This window comes from Barbus barbus (genome assembly GCF_936440315.1).
Source record: "Barbus barbus genome assembly, chromosome: 21".
In the NCBI taxonomy this organism is placed as follows: Eukaryota; Metazoa; Chordata; class Actinopteri; order Cypriniformes; family Cyprinidae; genus Barbus; species Barbus barbus.
In genome coordinates, this window is record NC_136749.1 from 22,355,547 (window position 1) to 22,380,600 (window position 25,054).

Below are 25,054 nucleotides of genomic sequence, written 5' to 3' on the forward strand. Positions count from 1 at the left end.
TACTGATTATTGGGTGTAGTTTAAACAAAGCTAAATGTCTGACCTCTGAGCTTTTTTTTTTTTTTTTACCAGATGTCAGACATGCATAATTAGCATACACCATAAATATAATTTGTCTAATTTAGACAGGTGGCAGGGCTCAAGCTGCTCATTAAGCATCAGTCTGACTGCTTCACAAATATACACGAACATGTCTGACAGTTTCCTGAGCAGACTGCAGTATTCACTGTTCTTGTCTCAGTGAGATGAGATGGGGTCAGACCTTGCATCTCCAATAATCAATAACTGACCCAGGAACAGCACATCACTCAAATTACAGAAATGGGTTATCTAGTTGTGTTAAAAGAGGTTGGTATTAAGCACTACTACAATATGAATCCATTTGTGAAAGGTTTAGATATTAGCCTATGCAAAAAAGAAAAAAAAAAAAAGTTAAATTATGAATTAATGTCTAGTTCTTTTGCCCAAAACAATGATTTGATATTTATTTTTTGATGAATTTTTGGTTTTTCCCTTTTCATTAATTGTTTAAAATTTCTTTAAAATGCTGCTGAAACGTCTAAAATAGTTTAATTGTGACAACTCCCCCAATATCCACCTTATTTTTAAGTTTATGGCGTAAATGTGCGAGGCTTCGAGTGTCAATTTCACTGTTATTTCCAGCTGTACATAATTGCAAACAAATATTTCGTAACACACTGTTTTAAAGTTTACTGCACTTTGTTATTCTTCTATTCATTAACCTATATCGTGCGAATGAATCGGAAGTCTCCGACATTCTTACACCGGCGCTACAATAAGAGGATAGTGTAACACAATTGGGCATTGTTGTCGCAAACGAAAGTATGTTCAATGAGCTATAACCTACTGTTTTGCTAGATAATAATAGTGTAAATGTAATAGATTTTTTATTTCAACCAACTGAACCAAGACTTAGATTATTGCCCATACAGAAACGGTAGAAATAAAAAATAAAAACTAGGCTGTACCGAAAATATTAATTGGAGTAACTAAGCGTATATTATAAATGTAAAAAATAAAATAAAATAAAAAAAGCATTGGCTGTAAAATATTGAAAGAAGGAAGCGCTCTCGGATGCCCCCCGCGGCGCGTGACATCTCTCCACTCACGCGCGAGCTGATGGAGAGAGATGCGTGATCTCATCATATATTCAGTACGTTCTCTCGAGGAGACCTCACGAGTAGCGGTGCTACTTACAGAACGGCCACTTACACCACATTTTTGTCTTTGACTTTTTCCTTTGAGCACGCAGACGTGAGATGTTCGCAGGATAAGGATGAATTCGTTGTTAGTATCGGTGTTAAAACAGCTGCTTCCGTTCTCAGCTCTGGATGCAGCAGATGATTGTGTTGTAGCACCGACTGCTGTAAGAAACTGATGTTTCTTTCCCGTAAGCGCTCTTAGTTTTGATCTGTGATTGAAGATGCCGAGGTTCCAGCATTTAAACAGCACTAGTATACCGAATCACAATTATGAATGGAGCTACGAATACTACGACGACGAAGAACCTGTGTCTTTTGAGGGACTCAAAGCACATCGATGTAAGTGTTTGCTGCATTTAGTCTTTAAAAATGTGTAATGAAAAACAAAAGTTTGTCCAGCACACAGTACTGTAATAGACAATTATGCAAATGTATGTGTAAATATAATTGTTTATAGCTACATTAATTAGTTTATTATGACATTAAAACGTAGCATTTATATATTATGGCATTGTAAATATGTATTTGTTTGTGTGTATATATATATATATATATATATATATATAAATAAATAAGCACATAAATAGTTGCATGTCATCTATATATGCAATATGTAGTAACCTTGTCAGTTAAAAAAGGAAATACGGTTGTCGAAAAACCATAAACATAATTTTATATACACACACACACACACGTTGGTTTTTGTGGTTTATGGGGACTCTCCATAGGCGTAATGGTTTTTATACTGAACAAACTGTGTGTGCTATTGCCCTACACCAACCCTACACCTAAACTTAGCCCTCACAGGAGACTTTGTGCATTTTTAGATTTCCAAAAAAAACACCATTTAGTATGTTTTTTAAGCCTTTTGAATTACGGGGAAATAGGCAGTGTCCTCATAAACCACCTTCATATTGTAATACCTCTGTCATACCCATGTCATTATACAAATTTGTGTCCTCATAAACCACATAAACATGCACACACACACACACACACATATTTTTATTTTTTTTTAAATTTTAAGTAATTTGGGGTAATGCAAGTAGAGACTGGAACAAAAAAATCAGTTGCATTTTTACTTCAGCTTTATTTCCTCCTGCAGATTCCATTGTGATCGGTTTTTGGGTGGGTCTTGCAGTTTTTGTCATTTTTATGTTTTTTGTTCTGACTCTTCTGACCAAAACAGGAGCACCACACCCAGAGTAAGTAGATATTTTAATATTCTGTGAAATGCCAGTTGTTTATCAGACTTTGTGGCAAGGAAAGGACAGACCAGACCAAACAAAAGTGTAGACAGTGTAAATTCCCAATAGGTCAATTCATCTCTCTCATATCTGCACCCCAATCACGATGTACTGGACCAAGCCAGTGTTTCAGCATGGTTTTTCTGGTTCACGCTGCCTGCGTTTTGGCCACCTAGCTGCCTCATTATCCTTAGTTTCAGAGAGAGCTCTCTCTCTGTGTGTGTCCGCGTTTGTGGCCTCCCTCACTCTCATTAGCTCTTTGCTAGGCCCGTGTCTCCGATGTAACACTTCTTTAGACCAACAAAGATTCTTTTCAGGAGACTTTGATTAAACCAACAACAATCTGAAATCTTGATCCAATTAGCATGAAGTCTGGCAACTTTAACCTTCATAAACCTTCACTTCGACAATCATTTCATTCTGTTTTAATCCAATCTATCCTTTCATCTGTCTTGTCGCATGCTCATGTTTATTAATGCGCACAAATGCACCCATATGCATGCACATACACAAACACAACAATTATCTCTGTCTGTGTTCTGGTAACCAACCAGAATTAATTTAAAAGCAAATTAATGCCCAATAATGCCCTCTTTCTACATTCAAATGTATTGGGCAAATAATTCTAAGGGCGTTTATTGTATGTAAGTACACTTAGTTATAATAGTACAGCACTATTAGTCCCTAGCCTCTGGTGTAATGGAGCAGTTGGGAAGCTCAGGGGCCTGGCTGACAGTCTGTTTAATGCTCTTTTAATTAAACTGCTCTATAGATGTGAGTCATCCATTAACACAGACCAACAGAAACCTCTTACACTCAAGATCATTGAAAAGAGAGGATAGGAATACGTCTTCCCACACACACACACACACACACACACACACACACACACACACACACACAGAATGAGGATAGAATATAAGATGAGGGTACTCCCACACTCCAGAAGCACCGGTGCTCATTTCACTTCTATTACAAAAAGGAAATAAAGCTGTTTAAACCTGGTGATGAGGCTTTGAGTTCAATGCTCCTGTCTCAATCCCACAGGGCCGCGGAGCCTTATGAGAAACGAATGCGTCTCACAAGCTGCGCCGAGGGTCTGGGCCGCCAACGTGAGGCAGACACCCGAACAAGTCTCTCTCGCCCATTGCTGGAAGAATCCCGGTCTTTATTTCACTGTTACATAAACGAAGAAGAGCGAGAAGGAGGCAGGGCCACTGCTGGTGCCACCCATGGACATACAGGCAGAGGCGACTCTAGAGACCAGGTGGAAACGGTTGGCCTAGTCCTGCAAAGCATGGTCATGGACAACAGGGCAGAACGAGAGGCGGCGCTCTTGGCGCATTTTAACATCCCCAACTTTGTGAACTCAGAACTGAACTCTGCATTGGGGGATGAAGATTTACTACTGGGCGATCCACCGATCATAATGGAGGAGGCCCGTCCACGCTGTACCCATCATATCATTGACTAAATCACCAGTTTAAAGATGGCCTTTTTCACTCATTATGGCTCCATTATTGTCTTCAACTCAGCCTGTGATCTCTAAAAGTGAAGAGTGATGGTGTTTTGCTTCAAAAGCACTGCTTTTGCAGCGCACGCTTTAAGGCTGAGCTATTTTCTGACATCTGGGGTCTACAGTGACTCATGAGGTCAGATAAAAAAAAAAATTGTCTAGATTAAAAAAAGGTGAGAATGCACGTATGGGATTTGGCGAATATGTTCCTGACAGCAGCAACAGCATGCTAAAAGACTGTTGGGAGAAAATGCCAGATACTTAAAGAAAGACAATGAAATCAAGGACAAGGATGTTGTTTCCGGTTGTAGGAAGACATTCCAGTAGATTGCAATGCCTTATTGGTTCATACTTCATTTCAGCATGATTCAAAAAAATCTCTTGATGTGCAGTAGGAAGATGCTTTATGCAGCATTTTACTTGTGTAGCCTAATGGCAAAATTGCAGCAAATTGCCTGGTTTTCTGGCCTTGTGCGAGCAAATGCCTGAGTAGAAAATAGCTCGATGTCTGCACCTGTCAACAGAATCAGTGGCTTTCTGCAAAATATCTGCAGTATACTTGCATACTAACTCTCTGTAATTGTCTGAAAACAGCTGTCTAAGCTGCCGGAGCAATTGAATACTTCAGTTCTGTCTCCCGTTTTATTGAACACCTATATGCCAATAAAATTCAGTGTAAAGCTTCCCCTCGTGAAACTTTCACATAAATCCACACCTGAAAGAAAGCTCACGATACAGCTTGTTATTACTCTTTAACCTGACTTTTCATCTGACAGTTGATAAAACAGGTGTAAAATCAAATAGACGTACTTTGAGGGACCAATATAGAGAACAGAAAGTCTTTTAACTTGGATTAAAAAGTAGCCACCCAGCAACCACTCAGAAATCCTTAGTGACCACTTAGCAATATCCTGTCAACCACTGAGAACACTTAGGTGACAGGTGATGCGAAAGCACCACTTATTTCTTCAGAAGTTCTTCAGCTTTGAACAGACATCAGAAGTGACACTAGCTGGAGATTGGTAGGTTATCAGTACAGCATTTATTCTGAATCATTAATAAAGTTTCTTTTTTCTGGTTATGCAAATTTCATTTTTGAAAGGCATTAATTTGGCCTTTATCAGGTAAATTTGCCACTTAAATTCTTTATACTCTACAACCTCTTCTCAAATGTATACTGTGTGCCCAATTAAATTAAATTTTGTCAGGACCCTTGGTGTTTATAAACAGTGCTGCATGCTGATCAGCTCTTATGAATCATCACACAACACTGCAGCTCCATCTCCAGCCACTCACGCAATTTATGTTCTTTAGTAGTTTATTAGCATTCAGACCATGTCCTCTGTGCCCAGCACTAAGGCGAGTAATAAATCATGACGTCTGCAGTATTTGTTGTGCAAACATACTTTTAGGTTGAGCTTTTGAGTTCAGCATTTTTTATAACTTTTATGTGGGTGGTGAATCAACAGCAATTTTACTGCTGTTTGTTCAGCTTTTATGGATTCTGCTCAAGCGGATGTTGTAAAAACAACGGAGCAGCAAAACAGGACAAATTGTGCAAATAATAATTCACTTTAATACAAAATAACATTTGGATTTATGCTACAAATTACTAACAACAAATTTTTTGTATTTGATGTTACACACCCTGCATGTTCCTTGATAATAATTAAATAATGTTTTTACAATATATAATTATAAATACTCCCACAGATTTAAATCAATGATTAGTTCTGTCACAGGAATTCTGCTAGCCAGAGACAGAAATTTGAGTGTTCTGAGTGTTCAAAGACAGCTCAGGATCGGAGGGGCAAGTATGTGTGGGTGGTGGTGGAGGTGTGTTCGGGGACGGGAATGACTACACCCTGTCTCTGGAGTTCTTGAAGCACGTCCAGTATGGAATCCAGCTCCAGTCTGAAGACCTCCTGCTCTTTAGCCCTGCCTTGAGTGAGTCTCTTCCAGCGCTCCACCTCACCCTGCTGCTCCTGTTCCACCACCCGCCGTGTGTCTGCAATCACCTGGAAACCCAACACCACATGACATCAGTGCACTCAATCATAGTGCAAAGGTTGTCAATTAACAGACTGCTGTTGAGATCAATTAAAAACAACTAAATACTGTTTTCTGTATTACATATTAGTACACTCATGTTGAGTGTTTAGGGCTTGTTTATGGTTTTCATAGAAATCACTTATGCTCATCAAGATTGCATTTATTTGATCAAAAATACAGTAAAAACCCGAATTCCGGAAATGATGGGACGTTTTTTTCAAATTTGAATAAAATGAAAACTAAGACTTTCAAAGCCAACATTTCAATCACAATAGAACATGGATAACAAATGTTTAAACATAACTTTTACAGTTTTATGCACAAAATTAGATCATTTCAAATTTGATGGCTGCTACAGAAAATAGTTGGGTCGGGGGCATGTTTACCATGGTGTAGCATCACCTCTTCTTTTCAAAACAGATTGAAGACGTCTGGGCATCAAGGTTATGAGTTTCTGGAGTTTTGGTGATGGAATTTGGTCCCATTTTTGCCTGATATATGTTTCCAGCTGCTGAAGATTTTGTTGTCGTCTTTGATGTATTTTTTGTTTAATGATGCACCAAATGTTCTCTATAGGTGAAAGATCTGGACTGCAGGCAGGCCAATTCAGCACCCGGACTCTTCTACTATGAAGCCATGCTGTTGTAATAGCTGCAGTATGTGGTTTTGCACTGTCCTGCTGAAATACACGTCATCTAGAGGGGAGCATATGTTGCTCTAAAACCTTTATATACCTTTCAGCAGTCATAGTGCCTTCCAAAACATGCAAGCTGTCCATACTGTATGCACTTATGCACCCCCGTACCATCAGAGATGCTGGCTTTTGAACTGAATGCTGATAACACGCTGGAAGGTCTCCATCCTCTTTAGCCCGGAGGACACGGCATCCGTGATTTCCAACAAGAATGTCAAATTTGGACTCGTCTGACCACAGAACACTTCAAAACAGTCCATTTTATATGAGCCTTGGCCTACAGGACACGACAGCGCTTCTGGACCATGTTCACATATGGCTTCCTTTTTGCATGATAGAGCTTTAGTTGGCATCTGCAGATGGCACGGCTGACTGTGTTTACCAACAGTGGTTTCTGGAAGTATTCCTGGGCCCATTTAGTAATGTCAATGACAGAATCATGCCTATGAGTGGTCTGCAGTGTCATCTGAGGGCCCAAAGACCACGGGCATCCAACAGAGGTCTTCGGCCTTGTCCCTTACGCACAGAGATTTCTCCAGTTTCTCTGAATCTTTTGATGATGTTATGCACTGTAGATGATGAGATTTGCAAAGCCTTTGTAATTTGACGTTGAGGAACGTTGTGTTTAAAGTATTCCACAATCTTTTTAAGCACTCTTTCACAGATTGTAGAGCCTCTTCCCATCTTTACATCCCTTCTATAGCTAATCATGTTACAGACCTGGGCCCGTATTCATGAAAAATCTTAGTGCTAAGAGTTGCTCCTAGTAAAAAATTTCTAAGAAAATTCTTAGAAATATGGGTGTTTCCTCTTAAGATTAAAGAAAAGAAAAAAGTAATTCAGAAAGCATCTTAACCCTTAAAAGAGGTCTTAAGGTCCAAAATTGTTAGGAGTATGGACGAGGACTTTTAAGGGGCTTAAGAGTTTCTTTAGCAGTGGAAAAAAATGGATGAAACATGAAGAGGGAGAAGAAATGTGTTGCACACAAAGCATGACAGTGAGTTAATAAGATGCTACACATAAGATTGTGCAGGGATCATGTTTGTGACCGAACTAAGACTCCTAGTTAGAAATTTTTAAGCTAAATTAGGAGCTCTCTAAAAGGATTCATTCCCCCGGTTTCACAGACCAGGCTTAAGCCTAGTCCTAGACTAAAATGTAAGTCTGAGCTGTTTCAAATGAAATAAACTTGCACTGACTGATCTTAAAATATATCAGTGCCTTTGATTTGTCTCAAGATGCACACCAGTAATGCTTTATTCTAAGGCACGTTTATTAAAATGACTTAAATGTCCTAATTAAACTATGGCCTAATCCTGGCTTAGTCTAAGCCATGTCTATGAAACCGGGCCTTAGAATCTTTAGGAATATGGGCCCTGATGTCAATTAACTTAATTAGTTGCTAGATGTTCTCCCAGCTGAATCTTTAAAAAAATGTCTTGCTTTTTCAGCTCTTTGTTGCCCCCGTGCCAACTTTTTTGAGACCTGTAGCAGGCATCTAATTTGAAATGAGTGGATTATTTAGTGGATAAAAGTATAAAATTTATCCATTTAAACATTTGTTATGTTCTCTATGTTCTATTGTGAATAAAATATTGACTTATGTGATTTGAAAGTCTTTTAGTTTTCTTTTTTTTTTTTATAAAAAAAAACATCCCAACATTTCCGGAATTCGGTTTGTACAGTAATATCGTAAATATATATACAATTTGAATTATTTCAATATGTTTTAAAATGTAATTTATTGCTGCGATGGCAAAGCTGAATTTTCAGCATCATTACTCCAGTCTTCAGTGTCACATGACCCTTCAGAAATCATTCTAATATGATGATTAACTGCTCAAGAAACATTTCTTATTATTATCAATGTTGAAAGTTATAATATTTTTGTGGAAACTGTCTTTTTTTCAGGTTTCTTTGGTCATAGAGAAATTCAGAATTTAAAGAATGATGCTTTTATCCAAAGTGACTTACAATTAGGGCTGTAGTCAAGTCCACCTTTGTCGAGTCCAAGACAAGTCCAAGACCAGGACTATCGAGTCCGAGTCAAGACCGAGTCCAAAGAGGTTCGAGTCCAAGTCAAGTCCAAGAGGTTCGAGTCCAAGTCAAGTCCAAGTCCAAATGAGACAGTCAAAACAGAGAAAGAAAATAAAAGCATCTTCTTCAAAACCACATACTTAACTATTGATAATTTATGTGACACGAGAGACAGCATATCTTCTATTCTAAGATAATCATTTTGCATTATTATTTGTAATGATCTAAAAGCATGCAGCAACACTGTAGAATCAAATTAGGCTATTTTATTTACTTTAGGTTTAGCAATTTCACTAAAGTCACATAAGCTGAAGTGCAACTTCACATTTTCAGCATTTGTATTATAGTGTAACAATCACATTCTGGGCTGCCAATGGAAAATATTACAAAAAACAAGCAACATAAGTCTAAAAAATAAATCAACATGTTCCCATTGTTGAACTTGTTACTTGTTCTAAAGCAGGGTGTCCTGCAGAGTTTAGCTCCAACCTGCCTCAAAACACCTGCCTGAAGGTTTCTAGTATGCTTAGATTAGCTGTTTCAGGTGTGTTTGAGAAGGGTTGGAGCTGAATTCTGCAGGACACCAGCCCTCCAGGACCAAGTTTTGAGACCCCTGTCCTAAAGAAACCATAGTACAATGTAACCCTCCCAAGCAAGGCTGTGTAGCATATAAACACCTTCAGCTCTGTGTGTCTGTGCGTGGCCACGCATGCATTTGTTTGCTGTTTACCTTAGGCCATATAATATAGGTGCAATATATATCCCCCGGGGATAGGGGGATATAGACAGTATTACAGGTGTTAAGCTGAGGCCATTTTTAATAGTAGAAATAAAAATCATTTAGTTCAGTTAGAGAACAGACAATTAAAGACTGAACCATTAAAGAAATTAAAAATTGGAAGGTTTTTTTTATTTGTTTCTAGGCTGGACGATATGGCAAAAAATAAAAATTAGATTTTTGTAGAATATTTGACTAATTCTCGATTTTGTACAATTTTAACTAGTCAATTTGAAAATATAACTACAACATGATTCAAGCAACTTTTTTTAATTAAACCTCTAGTTAAAGACAATTCTATTCTAAGTGCACCACACACATGAAGTTGTCATCATGATGTAAATGTTAAACAAATCACTAAATATCTTTGCAGAAAAGATGCATGAACTATAACTACATCTTGTACAAACTTTCCTTATGCATATTATATGTTCAGAAATAATACAAGAAAAATGCTTAAAAAATTCTCAAGTAATTCAAATTCAAAATTACTGAAGGTAAAACACCTAGAGTGCTATTATTAACTATAAATGATCTGTAAAAACAATGAACAGTAGTTTTCAGCCTGTCACCCTGATGCAAACATGAAATATCAGACATACAGTAGTAGTTCTTCACGGGTTTTTTATTTGATCACGCTGCTTTTCCATTGTTTTTTCTATGTAAAAAGCTCTTGTTTGACTGATGCACTCGCGTCTCTTGCAGTGTCTCATGCATGATACGGCTTTCTAAAAACGCGGCGCTCTAGTTATTAAAAGATGTTTAACTCCAATCTTCTTGCATTATTTCCTATTCCACTGTCCGCGTCGCATCTTTGTCAACACAAAAGCACATTCTGTGTGAATGGCATAGAGAGCATCACAAGAGATCGGTTAATCATGTGCGCTGACATGCGGTTGGATCGTTCTTCTCTCTTTACTGTTATTGTCAAAGTGTCTAATTCTAGCGTTTGGTAATATTTCTACTCAAAATCGCGATTCCTCGATTTATAAAAAATAAATTTGTGGCAAAACATTAAATTCGATCAAATTAATCCACAAAATCTGAAAAATCGCCCAGGCATAGCCCCAGTGCTTATTTTTTACTTTATTTACATTTTGTGTAATTTATTTATTTTATTTTACATCAAGGTGTTTGATTCTCCAGGCTTTATTCATTTTGCTCTTATTCGTTTGGTTTCTTATTCATTTGGTTCCACAGCATTTTTTGTTGTTTGTTTGTTTTACTTTTAAACATTTGTAAGTTTGTTATTTTATATTAGGCTTATAGCATATGGTGTATTCGTTTTGTTAATAAAAGTCCCATATTTATTGCTGAAAATTTGTCGTTGTAAGTTATAGATAAGCAATTGACAATTGCGCTATTGAAAGTGAAAGTAAAATGTGCACGGGCATTTATAAGCTATATAAAAGGGAAGGAAAGTCAGGTGGAAGAGAGGGAAAACTCCAGCGAACTTTGTAAAACCAAACTGTATTATGCAACTCGCCGACATTGTGTCTGTGGCCAAAATAAAAATGAATTATGCCTCTGCGCAGCGCACACACTCGGAGCCAGGCATATGATGCAGCCGTGCATTTACCAGGCGACCAATGGCAATGCCCTTTCTAGATGGATTGTAAATTAAACCAATTACATTACCCATTTTCCGAAAAAGCGAGCCAGATTAATGGTTTTGTTTTGAAAGAGAAAAAAAGCATATATAGCTGGACTCGGTCGAGACCAACTACAACATTTGGCGAGTCCAATGACCAAGTTCGAGACAAGTCTGAGTCCAAATACCAACAAGTCCAAGACAAGTCCGAGACGACAGAAAAAAGTCTGAGACCGGACTACAGCCCTACTACAGCCCTACTTACAATTATATAATTTTTTCTTAGCAAACAAACCCATGACCTTGATGTTTCTAGTACCAGGCCAAGGCAACACTTAGCACCAAATAAATGCACATAGCCATATAAATAGAACTGCTGGAGTGACCGACCTCCTGTGTGGTCACTTGATTGGTGAGTTCAGCGACTTTGCATGGCAAGCATGGCATGGCTAGCCAGGAGGCGTTCAATCTCTTTATAATGCTCAGCCTTGACCAAGGCAAGCTGCTCAGCATTATGCTCCTGATTCCTGAAAAAAAGAGAAATTATTATAAATGTATTTAATGCGTGTCATTAATTGAGATTAAAAGATGACTGATTCTGTATAATAATGTTATGGAAAATTATATACATTCTTTACATCCTACAGTGCATTCCAATTCTTCATAGTTCGTATATTATATAATACATTTTATTATATTGTTTATATTATTATAATACATATACACACACACATTTTTTTTAATTTTAGAAGCATTCTATATTTTCAATCCAACAATAGTTTGACAATCAAGCACATTTAAGCCACTCGCCCCCAACTGCCTGTATCTAGAAAAATATATTTTATTTCTATTTTAATGTACATTTGTAAAAATAAATCACTGAAGTCATTTATCAATCATCATTTGTTGTGCTGAATATTTATGCTGAATTAAATGTTGGCATGATGGACTGATTTTCATTACTGTACTACAAAACTGTACCTCAAGCTATCATTCTCCAGTTGCACCTCTGTGATGTGTGATCCTGAGAACGCTCCGGGATGGTAGTCTTTCTCATCTTGGGTAGGGGGGAAAGTCTCAGCTGCAGGTTTTTTGGGCTCTTTGGCTGCACCCAAATGTCGCTTGGGCTCACTGGCAGCACGATCGAAGCCAGGACCTGACAGCATGGTTCTCCTCTCCCTCTGCAGGCGCTCTACAGTACGGCTCAGCTCTTGAATGGTGCAGCTCTTGGAGCTCAGTTCTTGGGTCAGTCTCTCAATGCGGGTTGCTTGTGCCGCCTCCGCATGGAGCTGGTGGCGTGAGGGGCTGTGGGCAGGCTTGTCTGCTTGTGTCAAAAGACTGGGCCTGGCGGAGTTGTTGTTGCAGAGAGGCCACCTCCGCCTTTAGGGAACTCTCTTGCTTCTGATAGGCCTTGTTCACTTCCTCCAGCTCTGCTTTCAACCCCTGGGTTTGTGACTCAGACAATTCTGATGAGATGACCTGATTGTTCTGGTTCTTCTCAACCAAACGCTGCTCCAGATCTGCTGTTCATACAGCAGCTGAAGATGGAGAGAAGAACACATCAAATGCAGACATATTTAATTGAGCTGGCCCAAAATAACATACTGCTCAAAAGTAACAATTCACTAAAATGGACAGTTTGAACTGACTCATGATAATTAACCAAACTTACTGACTCTACAGTCTTTAAGGACTAATAAAATGTGCATTAAAATAACCATATTATTTACAATATTCTTTTATTTTAAAACTACCATTCAAAATGCATACTAAAGACTTCTATTCCAAATGAATGCTGTTCTTTTGAACTTTGCATTCATCAAAGAATCATTAAACATTACTATCATTAAAACACAGTTTCCATAAAAAATAGCATTTTAAAATGATTGCTGAAGGATCGCGTAACACTGAAGACTGGAGTAATGCTTGCTGAAAACTCAGCTTTGGCATGAAAGGAACAAATTACATACTGAAATATTAAAATAGAAAATAGTCTATTTAACTGTTATAATATTTCATAATGTCAGTTTTCTTAACAGCAAATATATAATATTTATTCAGTTTATCACCAAGCCTTACATAGCATTCTCATAGCAGTTCCTATTTCTAACATTTAAGTCATGTGGGCCACAGCAGGGTTTAGAAATGAGAGAAATGATGCCATTCTGACAGCACACTCAAAGCCCTGCGCAAAGGACTTTAAATAGAAACCTAATTTCCTTGGCAAACATTTTTTTCTAGAAATAGATTGATTCAGCTGTGAGCTCTGGTAAATAACATGCTTGGAAAAAAGATAAGTAGTCTGAGTTGCTTTCTCCATTACTTATTAAGAACGAAAACACGTTACTTCAGTCAGTGAGTTCAGTCACCAACTTACAATAGTTCAAACTTGTTTTGATTTTATAGATTGTACGGATTGAACGTTCAGTGGTTTTAATTTAAATTCCTTATGAACTAAATCTGAAATGAGTAATTTGTGATACTGTTGTTCCCATTGTTCTGAAACTGCGTTTGGCTGCTTCATTGCAGCCCTCTAGCTCCGCCTCCAATCGATGGACACGTCTCTCCAACAGAGCTGCAGTCTGGGAGGAATGAGGGGCAGTTGGGGGATGAACATCTAATCCATTATCTTCTGTCCCGGTAGACGCAGCGGCCAAGATCAGGGCTGGCAGGGAGTTTGGATGCCTGCGTTTCAAGAGCTCTTCCATCTGTTTGAGCTGAGACAGGAAATGGAAACATGAGTGATAGATGGAACAGAATGCAAGAAGTTCTATTGATGTAATTAATGTTAATTATTGCCATGCACTCAGGAAGTGGAATAGAAATCCATTCATGACTATTATTTAATATTATTTAATTATTGGATAAATACAGCAGACTGTGACAGGAAAATTTTAAGGGTTTGTGAAATGTTGCAAGCCAGACTCAAAACCTACATGAGCAACACAACTTAAAGACAATAGAGAGAGAACACTAACCATAAAGCTAATTAAAATGTAAAGTTATTAATTTAGTCATCCAGGTGCACATCAGTCAAAGAAAGGAGTTTAACAGAGGAGGTGGTAAACAGAAAGTGCCTGGAAAACTGACTATCCAGACAGATGGTCTGTTACTCAGACACGGTTGGATAATTCCACTACTCAGCAAACAGAGCACAAAGAAGAACAAGCCCAGAATGAGCTGTACCTGCAGAATGAGACAACAAAAGTATGTGAAGAGTCTGTATCTGACATGTCGTTCCAGGCCCTGGATTCTTTAGCTTCACCCGCTCTCTCTTTTGCCTTTCTTTGTTGCTCATTGGCCCTCTTGCTGACCTCCATTTTTAGTTTTTCCACCTGCTCAGTAAGCCTTTGAGTCTCAGCGGTGGCGGCTTGGAGTCTGGCCCCCATCTTTATCTAGTAGCTCCTGGTTCTCGGCATACCACTGCAGTCTCTTCTTCAGCTCTGTGACTTCCTCTCGATGTTTTTCCTGCAGCATCTTTAGCTCGAAACCTTTATCACCAGCCAGATACATCCAGATGCTTGTTGCCATCAAAATGACAATTACATTGCTGAAAATAGACTGCTGCCATAACGCTTCCACATCTGAAGCTCTTACCTGATGTACAGTCAGCCTGAAGTCTGGCAAGGTCCCGCTCTTTCCTCATCATCTCCAGGTCTACATGCAGGGATTGTTTCTCCTGTTTTAGCCTGTGGATCTCATCTTGTAGTCGCTCCTCCTTTTTCTACATGCAAAGACTTTTGTATTAGGAACTGATCAGCTAGGTAGGCAGCTTACTAGGTTTTGGAGGAGTTGTTGACATAACGTACTACAGATCAATTACCTGTGCGGCTTGTACCTGACTTGTCAACTCTGCAATGTTGAAACTTTGGTCAGCAATGCGTCTCCCTCCAACAGTTCTTTGAATGCTGTTCATGTTCAATCGGTCCCTGGGGAATGAATATGTATCACTTTTATATGAGCTACTGCAAAGAACAGCATGAACAGTAACAACCCGCTATGATATGTATTAGATCACTCTACCAACACTTTTAGAGCACTGACCTGGTAAGGGCAAGCTCAGTGAGAAGTCTCTGGTTCTCCATGAACAAAGCCTCCTCGTTTTGTTTGCTTTGAGCTTGGAGAGCTTTCATTTGCAGATAAAGCTTCTCATTCTCCTTTATAGTTAAAATCATCAGAAAGAAGTTTCAGACATGTTTGGCTCTGAACCTATTTGTAGCATATGAATACTAATGACCAAAATGCAAATATATTCAGTGCATGTATTACACTGAATATAGTTCCAGATAAAAAAAAAAAAAAATTAATTGGAATTGGTTTCTGGAAAGGCCACGAGTTCTTCTGTAATTACAGAAAATGTGAGAAGTAATTATCATCGTTATTCTAAATTCTGGTAATAGTGTCATTTTAAAAGAACTGTGTTTAATTACATGCCTCATTATGCTGTAAAATGATCTAAACTATAAGAGACTACTGAGTTTTGTGTTGTATCATTCACTGACATTCGTAAGACCACACCAAAAGAAAACATCTAGGGATAGGGATAAAAAAATGACACCTATATATAATGAATGCATGTCATAACAATAATGTTTTAGCATGCCTCATTCTACTATATGCCAGAAAATGAGCAGAGACGGGGAGAGAGAGAGAGAGAGAGAGAGAGAGAGAGAGAGAGAGACTTACCTGATGGTAACCCTGAATCAGAGTCTCCTGTTCCTTTATCTCTTTCTCTATGAGCTTGAGTTTCTCTTCAGTCACAGTGTCCGAAGCTTCACCAAAACTCCACTTTCGTTTATTACTGGCCTCCTCGGCATGGTGTAGCTATGGAATTAGCATTTAACAGTTCAGAACCTAACTTGGATAAATGAGGATTGTTTGCTCAGATATTTGGCACAGTTTTTAGGTGCAGTAACAAAATAATGATGCTACTAACTTAAATACATTTTTCAATAGCATGGAAATAGATTTTTTTTTAATACTGTGGTTTTTCCATTTAATGCTTTTCTTTTTGTGACATTGCTACATTGCTGAATAAGCCTTTCAACAGAGTGGGCAGAGATGTGCTGTCCTCCTCTCAGTAAATCTTAAATAGCTTTGGTAAGTTCAGTTCATTAAGCTGCTTCCCTTAAACAGGTGCATGTAAATGAACTGGTTCCAAAACAGCAACGACAAATCATTTGAATCATTAAAACAACTGCATTTTGTACTGGAAAAAACTAAACAAAATTAGTTACATGTAAAAATGGCTGTTTAATCACAATGATTTCACTATGGCCAGTAACTGTCATGAAAATAATTGTGATTAATGATTTAACTGTATTTTTTGCTCATGTCAGTAAAAATGAAAGGGTTTTATTTTTTTCACACAAAGGAAGAAATTTGGAAAAATTCATATTCTCTTTATTCTAAATCTGGGGGAAACAATTTAATCACCTTCTTTGTAGCTGGTAACCTGGTTAGAACATTTAGGACTATGTAAATGTAAAAGTGAACAGAGATTGTTGTGCTCTCGGAACATATTCAGAAAACCTCTCAAGGCAGCCAATTTGTAAAGTATGGAGCATTCACATAACACTACTGCATCAGAAAGGGCATTTCTGTATCTCAAACCGTAGAGCAATGCACTAGCAATGCAAACTTTGTGGGAAAAATAGCCTTTGTAGACTTACTTTAAGTTCTATTATTTTACATTACAATCAAGTAACAGGAAATTAAAAGTGAATTATGATTATTGTTATCTTAAATAAGCCTGATTAAAACAAATAATCATGATTAGGTGGTTATTTAACAATTTTAAAATGTCTAATGGTGTAGTTTAGTGGCTCAGTACGGAGTGAGCTGTGAATCACCACCATTGTGCCCTTATTATTCTTTATAAGGGAATTATTATTCCTTAGATCTGTTGTCAATAATCACTATTTATACTTCACCAGAAGGATAAATAAAATGCTGCATGCCCCATGTCCCATGTTTTATGTTCATTTCCTATTGAAACCAAGGTTGAATTTTGTTGAGGGTCATTATTTGCTAGTGCAACAAAAAACACTACAAAATACTGAGCACAGCATGGCTTTTATTAAACAATGTTTTTTCTGTTTAATATGTCTTTGAGGGTATTCAAACAAATGCCTAGAATAAACCTTACCTAATGCATTTATGCTAAAAGCACAATTCATCATCACTAAGAGTATTAAACAGCATACAAGTAAAAATCTCCATGGGCAGAGTAGCCACAGTATGTTTGCTATAGACGTTATGATTACTTTAAAAGCATTCACCTGCAAGTATAGACTGCCCTTTTTACCAAACACGCTTATTGTGGCATAACATACAATTTTCTCCACATTCACATTCACCAGACAGCTGAAGGTTTTCTATTGATTTTAACAAGATACAAGCTCATATGTGCTTTAAGGCTGGATAAATAGGCCAGGAAAATAGATGAGTGGTTTTTAAGTCCTCTGTCAGCAGCAATTATAAAGTGGTAAAGCAGACAGCTCCCTGAGGTTTGTACAAAATTTGACCACACAAAATTACCCACCGGCAATGTAGAGTCATGGCAGGATGAGCCCCAAAGAACAAAAGTTTCTTATATTTAAACATTTTCTGAATATATTATGTAAGTTTTACAGTTATATGGGAGCTCACCTTGCTCTGTAACAAGTAGTTCTCCTGTCTGAGGGCTGCAAGCTCTTGCTTGTGCTGCTCCCGTAATTGTTCTTCCCTCAGATGGAGCTCTCTCTCTCTTTTTGTGCGAGCTGTAGACGGAAGCGCTCCAATGATGAGCGCTCCTGCTGAAAGGTCGAACCACCATCCATCTTCTCTTGCGTCACCTGGTGCTGACAGACAAACAGAACAGGAAGTTAATGAGCTTGGGGATTTGATCCAATGCTCTGATCGGTCCCAGTTAACTCACTCCTGTCACTGCTTCGGCTGTGATCCTGTCTGCTTGAGGAGGGATGTTATCCTGTAGACTGCTGGCTTCAACCTGATGCTGTAGGAATGTAGCAAAGGTTCATTCCTCAGTTCACTGCTTAGTCCTAAACTTGTGTCTAAACCTGTAAGAGGTGCAAAAAAACTCAAGATGACCATTTATTAGCAAGCAAGCAAATATGGCTGTGAATTTAACAGGCATCTTTTACGCCAAAAATAAGAAAAACTAAATATATTTTACATTGTTTTTTCCCCCATTGTGACAATTAAGATTACGTTCCCCCTAAATTCTCATTACTGTAACAATTACTAAATAACTGAATAATTATCCTTCTTTTGGTGAACATCTATATTTGTGATTTACTATGATTGAATTGATTAATACATCTAAATTTAATGTAATTAAAACTGCTAACTGACTGACAGCCTTAGTAAATAATTGTAATGATGTCCTTGCTACGTTTCTGAGCCTTGATCATGTTAGGATCCTTGCTCTGAGAGCTCTCAGAATTCATCAAAAATATCTTAATCTATGTTCCGTAGATGAATGAAGGTCTTACAGGTTTGGAACGACATGAGTGTGAGTAATTAATGACAGAATTTTCTTTTTGGATTAACTACCCCTTTAAATGCACCCTTTCTGAATAAAAGTATAATGTGCTCTTAAATTTATAAATTTTCTTCAAGAAATAGTGTTTCTAAAGGGGCTGATCTTAATAATGCAATCATTTATTGCTCTTTTCGTGCTAAATATTTACAAAAAGAACAAAACGTCTGTTCTTGCTCTGACAAGGTTTACATGGATTTGCTGCCAAAACAAGGCACTGAAAAACACCGGAGAAGAAATTAGAAAGAAATGCCAGAGACAGTAGTTTAGTCCCCCACCCCATCCATTCATATTCGATCAGGGTGACAGACCTCCAATAGAAGACTTCGAGATTCTAGGAAATTTAGTCATTGTGACATTCTCAACAAAATCGTTTAGAGTCAGCTAGCGGGACTCATGCCGCAAACAAAGCCATTGGTAAAAACCTCACGTCCTTCGGTTTCAAGCATAACTGGAAGCATTTGCGGTGGAAAAGCAGCAAATCAAAAGGTTTAAAGCGAAGACATGCACTCGGTGACTGGCAACAATTAGCTAGGAGCTGAGTCTGACCTGACTCCATGGTGGAGGCAGGCTGAAGTGTAGAGAGAGAGAGGGGAGTCCTGCTGCCCTCGGCTCGTTTGTCCTCACACTCCCCTGCTGAGCTGCTGATCTGCCTGTACGCCTCCTGCAGTGCCTCCATCTCACTCCCTCCACTCTGACCATACGATTGAACTTAGATATGGAGGAGAGAATGTGCTAAATCACTTCTTGGAAGTTTACTTCAACAATACAAGCTTGAAGCAAAGAAACAGCTTCTCAAACCAGCAGGTTCCAATGCTGGTGTCTCTGTTTGTTTGATGTCTTGCCATTTTTCTTTCCCGGGAGCCAAACTGGGAACTGCAAGAGGCAATGCGCCGTCCGTGGAATTGAGAGAGTCATACAGTGACACTGGGTCATAAGAACAGTAACAGCTTTTCACCTCCTGATATGACCATTCATAACATTACACACTGTGAATTGTAAATTGCCGTTTACCTTTGGCCAGCATCCCTTGTCTTTCAGGTTTCTGAAAAAAAGAATAGCAGGAAATGGTTAAAATTAGGGGGTGTAATATTACATTATATTTTATGTATTATATATTCTGACACATATTGCAAATGTAATATAATTAAAAAAAATTAATCAAAATAGCAAACAAGTTTGAATTTTTGATTACTGAGACCTACGGACATGAAATGCAAATTAGAATGTGCTATAATCCTTTTTAGGTTTTTCAGCTAAGACTGTTTTTGTTTTCTCCCTAACATTGTACACAAAAATAAATAAATGTCATCCATAATTCTATAAAAGCCCCTAGCAGCCCCCCATGAGAAGGTGACTGACCTAATGTAGAATAAAACTTAGAATAGAATTTATTGGCATTTTAGTGTAAATGTGTTAAAAAAAACACTTTACATAATTATTTTAGTTGCAAGAACAAATGCATAAATAAAAATACTAATAAATAAAAAAAATTATATGAAACTAAATAATTATAAATAAATAAAATAAAAACATACTAAGTGCACCATTCAATTCCAAACTTTTGTGAAATATTTGCAAAATATTTTGTTTCTACTTTGATTGATTATTTGTCCAGCACTCTTTAAAATATTGTTTAATATTAACTCAGTATTTCTAAGCCAGCATATATTGCAAAATGCAGATAGGGACCTGCATTTGTGTCCATGCATCTCTAGATAACTCACTACTGAATTCACCAGTTTTTAAGGCAGGGCTCATTTCATTGGCTTAAAAATGTATATTCACCTTTTCTTGAGGCACTTTCTCACTTTTCTCACTGGCCTCTTCCTCAAAATCTTCACTAAATGCAGGCGATGCTGACAAAGAAGCAATATAAAAGTGTTTTATTGCTTCAGAAAGCAATAACAACAAAACACATATCTTTCAAATTCTCTCCGCTTTGCTCTTACCAGCAGAGTCTTTATTATTTCTCTGTGCTCCTTCATTTGTTGAATCCGTTTCTTCTCTTCTGAAAGGAACATGGTGAAACTAAATTTAAAGAAGGGACATATGCAAATACTCCTTCACAGAAAGCATCCTTGGAATTCATTATGCTTTGAGTGACATAAAGCTTTTTTCATTTCTTGGTGCACCTTTGTGGGCTGGTGGGGGTGGATGGCTCCTGTTCTTGATTCAGTCTGAGATAGTCAATGGAAGAAGAGGACTCTTTCTTCAGGTTGGATAAAAACCTGGTATTTTCATCCTCATCCAATGTATCCAGCCCTAGAACACCTGATACCATACCAGACACCATCACAGAATCTGTAAGGAAGCAATTACAGTTCAAGCAAAGAGGGTGAAGATAAATATTATGAAATAGTTAAAGAGACTGACCTTCAGGCTCAAGATGACCTGGTCTCTATTCCCTTCATCTTCCAAGAATAGCTCCTTTGGCTGTTCTTCATCCTCCTCCTTAATGGACGGAGTCTTCCTCAGAGATTTCAGTTTTCAGATTTCAGTTTTCATTCCTACAAGTCAAGAAAACAAAAATATTACTAAGGCCAAAAGTACAACATACTGTAAAATGTATTGCTTGTTCTTTACCCTTGAAATAAATAAAACTATTCAGAATAGACTTTTTATTTCACTAGAATAAATTTAAGCCATTCTGCATTTCTGAGAATGTAAAAATACAACATATAAAAGATTGTCTACATAGTTTATCAGACTTCTTTAAAAAAAAAAATATTATGACTACATCCACTGTTTGATATATTGGCCCTCTGTGTGATACATTATTATTCAAAGCAGCACATATTGAATTAACTAGACATTAGAGAAATTACTAACTGGCACTACATGCTCTTCAAACAGGCACTATTCCAAGGATTTGTTTACTGCATATAATTAGCGATTAAGGTAAACTTATGAAGCAATAAATCCAATAATGTTAAGTAAACTCCCACAAAACATTAAAAATCAAAATAACAATCTACTGATACCATCTTCTCTCTCGACTGAATCAATAGCATTGCTTTCCACAGACAACTCATCAGAACCAGAGTGAATGGGACTCTTGTGTCCTGATATACTGGAGGGGTTATCAGGCGCTGGTGCGCAGCGAGAGTCTTCCTCTGAGACCTTCTGCTCCTCTAAAGAGTAACTATGGTCAGGTGATAGAATCTTCTCATTTACTGCATCATGTTCAGGACTTGTGTTGTGGGATGTCCTTTGATTGGACAACTGGCTCACCCTATCAAGTGCTTTGCTACAAGGTTTCGGGGTGGGTTTAATAGGGACTACGGTTTAAAAGGGGAATGAACAAAGGAAGAAAAACAACACGAAAGAAGTTCATAAAACAGGTAGACGCCACCAAATGAGGGTATAAAATTATTCAATGATCAGTTTTTTAGAAATCTAAAAAAAAAAAAAAAAATTACAGGACACACGTTGACATCCATTACTGGTCTAAGGAATATCCAAGTAATACTATGCTAAAAGGGTGAAGTGTGTAGTTTTCAATGTAACAATACTTTAAGGAAACCTGTTTGAAAACAATATGTTTTGCAATTATGTTGTATGGCACAAAATTACACACTTCACCTTTAAGGTTCATCATCGACAAATGAAAAAGATGTACCCAGAGGGGGGCTTTCTCTGTGTCTGGATTCCACCTGAGGGTCCACAGCTTGGGACTTTTTAATTTTAGTAAAACGGCATTTAGTGGCTTTTTCTGCAAAAGGGATGGAAAAAAGAGAAAAGCAGAATGAAAAAGAGAGACTGCACAGACAAGAAGATTAGGTCAAATACAAAGAAAGAAAGAATTACTATAGCTTGATGGATAAAATGTGAAATTGGACAAATTACATAATAAGTGGTCCCTGTGGGGCAGAGTTTTTCATCTATTGAAACGCTGAACAGTAATAGCAGCAAATGATACATCTCTGTGAACAGCACTTCAGAGGTTCAAGGAAAAGTGAATAAAACCTTCATTCTTGGAAATATTGCTATTTATCAGACACAAAACTTGTTGTTTAGTGCTGAGAAAGAACATTGTGTTTACAACACACTTGTTGAACAGAAAAGCAGACTTTATTAATAGGCCTATACAATAAAAATGTCTCTTAATTCTCACTATGAAGCTCTTTTCTTTTAAAGAAGCAAATATATCACAGATATACATTACTGTTCAAAAGTTCAAGGTTGGTAATATTTTTCATGTTTTTAAATCTATGAAAAAAACTTATGCTCAGCAGAGCTGAATTTATTTAATCAAAAATAAAGTAAAAACAGTAATACAATGAAATATTATTATTATTATTATGTAAAAAAATGCTTAATATTTTGATATATTTTAAAATGTAGTTTATTTCTTTGATGGCAAAGCTGAATTTTCAGCAGACGTTACTCCTGTCTCCAGTATCACATGATGCTTCAAATCAATCTAATATGCTGATTTGGTGCTCAACAAATATTATTTCTACTTATTATTATTAATAATAATAATGTTGAAAGAAATATGTGCTTTATAAAATCTTTGTGGAAACTGTGATACTTTTCAGAATTTCCTAATGAATAAAAAATTCTAAAGAACAGCATTTAACAATATAAATGTCTTTACTGTCTTTTTGATCAATTTAATGCATCCTTGCTTAATATAAATATCCATTTCTTTCAACAAAGAAATAAACTTAATGACCCCAAACTTCAAAACAGTCACGCAGACAATATTTAGAACTTTAAACATTCCTCCAACAGAAAATGCATAGCAATACACTACACACTAGTATCAAAATATCAGGAATCATTCCCATACATTATAAATTCAGAATGACTGAAAATGAAGATGTCTTATCTCAGGACTCAGAACGATTTTGAGAAACATTACAGATGTTTATGTAGTAAACAACACCCTAATCACAAAGGGACTTGATGGCAGAACAATGCACAATTAGTTTAGGTAATATGCCACCCAATAAACTTTCCCACAATATTTTGTGTTAGGTGTTGATTTTAGCACCTATGACAAATTGCTTTATGTTCCTCATTTGTAAGTCAATTTAGTTAAAAGCATCTGCTAAATGACTAACTGCAAAGTCAATTTACATGCAAGCAAGTGCAAAGGCACTGGGAAACCCAAATACCTCTTCCATCGCAGAAGTAATTAGGCTGCCCAGAAGACTAAATCAGGTCTAATCATATCAAAAAACACATGCATCAGTTCATATCTAGAATTTTGAATTTTGATTTACATCATAAAACAACAATAGTCAGCTATTCTATTCAATTTATTCTAGTCAGAAAAGTAATTTGCTGAACAACATGCATCGAGCTACATGCAAGTCATTTAGAAACAAAGGCAGTGCAATTCATAGTTTGCGTTTTAGGGATCCCTGATGACACATCAGCATCTTCAGTTGATTTTGCATTATTAATATTGTCTACTGCTTTGTGCTTGCTGCCCTCAAGTGGACAAATGTCTAAACTACGATATTTGTTGCTTAAACCCCCAAGATTATTATTAGACAGATACACCTTCCTATTCAAATGTACACACAATACACTTATTACAAGAAGAGCATGCGTTCCTGGAAATTTGAGATGAAGTGTCTTGCTCAAAGGATATATCTCAGTGGATCTCAGAAACTCTCTCAAGGTCTGAACTGTAAACCTTTGGGTTTCAAACCCAGGTCAAATATTATGCTAATGATTTGGCTGGAGATTTTAGCCAAGCTCCTTTTTGACTCACCTGGTCCCTCTTCACTGTCATCATCATCCTGCCACCACGGCACAGACACTGAAGCCGTCTTCACTGGCCTGACAGGTGCTTGTCCCAAGCTGTCAAGAACACTAGGGCTCCTGGTGCCCAAATCAACAGAGTCATCAGAGACAGACTGGACAAAAACAGAAATACACAACTGCATAAAATTTACCTGGAATACTCTGCTCAACAATAATGTAATGCATGTTGTCTTTCAATTAATACACTGCATATAGAAAAATTATAAAATAATTTACGAAATACACGTGTCATATAACAAGAAACTTTCCAAAGGTTTTACATATCATATGCCAGTACTATTTAAACAGAAAATTGTCAAGTTAACAAAAGATTGTACCTCTTTCAAGAACTGCTCAAACTGCTGATCCAGCTCCTCTTTAGTCAGTCTATGAGCCATAATTCACTGAAACATTGCGAGACAAACATATTAGAATTTGTGCTACGTTTAATATACAAGCGTTATTATAAGAATAAATGCATACAAACAAATAAACAAAGTTAAATCACACGAGAAAGAGTTATAGCAAAGTCTGCTCGCGCTGTATTATAAACAAACAGAACAGGCTGTTATTGAAGTAAGTGAAAGCTTGTTTGTTGTGGATACGTTCA

The 25,054-nt window shown here is 37.2% G+C and overlaps 1 protein-coding gene and 1 pseudogene across 2 annotated transcripts; one reads left to right on the forward strand and one right to left on the reverse strand.

Moving 5' to 3' along the window:
• Nucleotides 1-1,113: 1,113 nt before the first annotated feature.
• Nucleotides 1,114-4,678, forward strand: mrap2a (melanocortin 2 receptor accessory protein 2a). Its single transcript, XM_079445469.1, has 3 exons — nucleotides 1,114-1,562; nucleotides 2,329-2,428; nucleotides 3,518-4,678. Exons 1-3 carry the CDS (start codon nucleotides 1,445-1,447, stop codon nucleotides 3,942-3,944), a joined length of 645 nt encoding a protein of 214 aa, XP_079301595.1. The 5' UTR covers nucleotides 1,114-1,444; the 3' UTR covers nucleotides 3,945-4,678.
• A 1,104-nt stretch (nucleotides 4,679-5,782) lies between these two features.
• On the reverse strand, nucleotides 5,783-24,842 carry LOC306887833 (centrosomal protein of 162 kDa-like; annotated as a pseudogene). The gene is made up of 19 exons: nucleotides 24,783-24,842; nucleotides 24,413-24,557; nucleotides 20,817-21,191; nucleotides 20,634-20,692; nucleotides 20,470-20,540; nucleotides 19,696-19,726; nucleotides 19,483-19,608; nucleotides 19,231-19,392; nucleotides 18,058-18,199; nucleotides 17,790-17,980; nucleotides 15,825-15,962; nucleotides 15,183-15,295; nucleotides 14,962-15,067; nucleotides 14,736-14,862; nucleotides 14,370-14,638; nucleotides 13,552-13,855; nucleotides 12,120-12,661; nucleotides 11,593-11,665; nucleotides 5,783-6,004 (listed from the first exon to the last, which is right to left on the reverse strand). The product of its transcript is annotated as a centrosomal protein of 162 kDa-like (transcript).
• Between the last annotated feature and the right edge of the window lie 212 nt (nucleotides 24,843-25,054).

Bases quoted from the DNA above. Each gene is read 5' to 3' on its own strand.
- mrap2a (XM_079445469.1), top strand. From the start codon at position 1,445: ATGCCGAGGTTCCAGCATTTAAACAGCACTAGTATACCGAATCACAAT. The intron at 1,563-2,328 runs GTAAGTGTTTGC...TTCCTCCTGCAG, and splicing joins GGGACTCAAAGCACATCGAT to ATTCCATTGTGATCGGTTTT. The intron at 2,429-3,517 runs GTAAGTAGATAT...TCAATCCCACAG, and splicing joins ACAGGAGCACCACACCCAGA to GGCCGCGGAGCCTTATGAGA.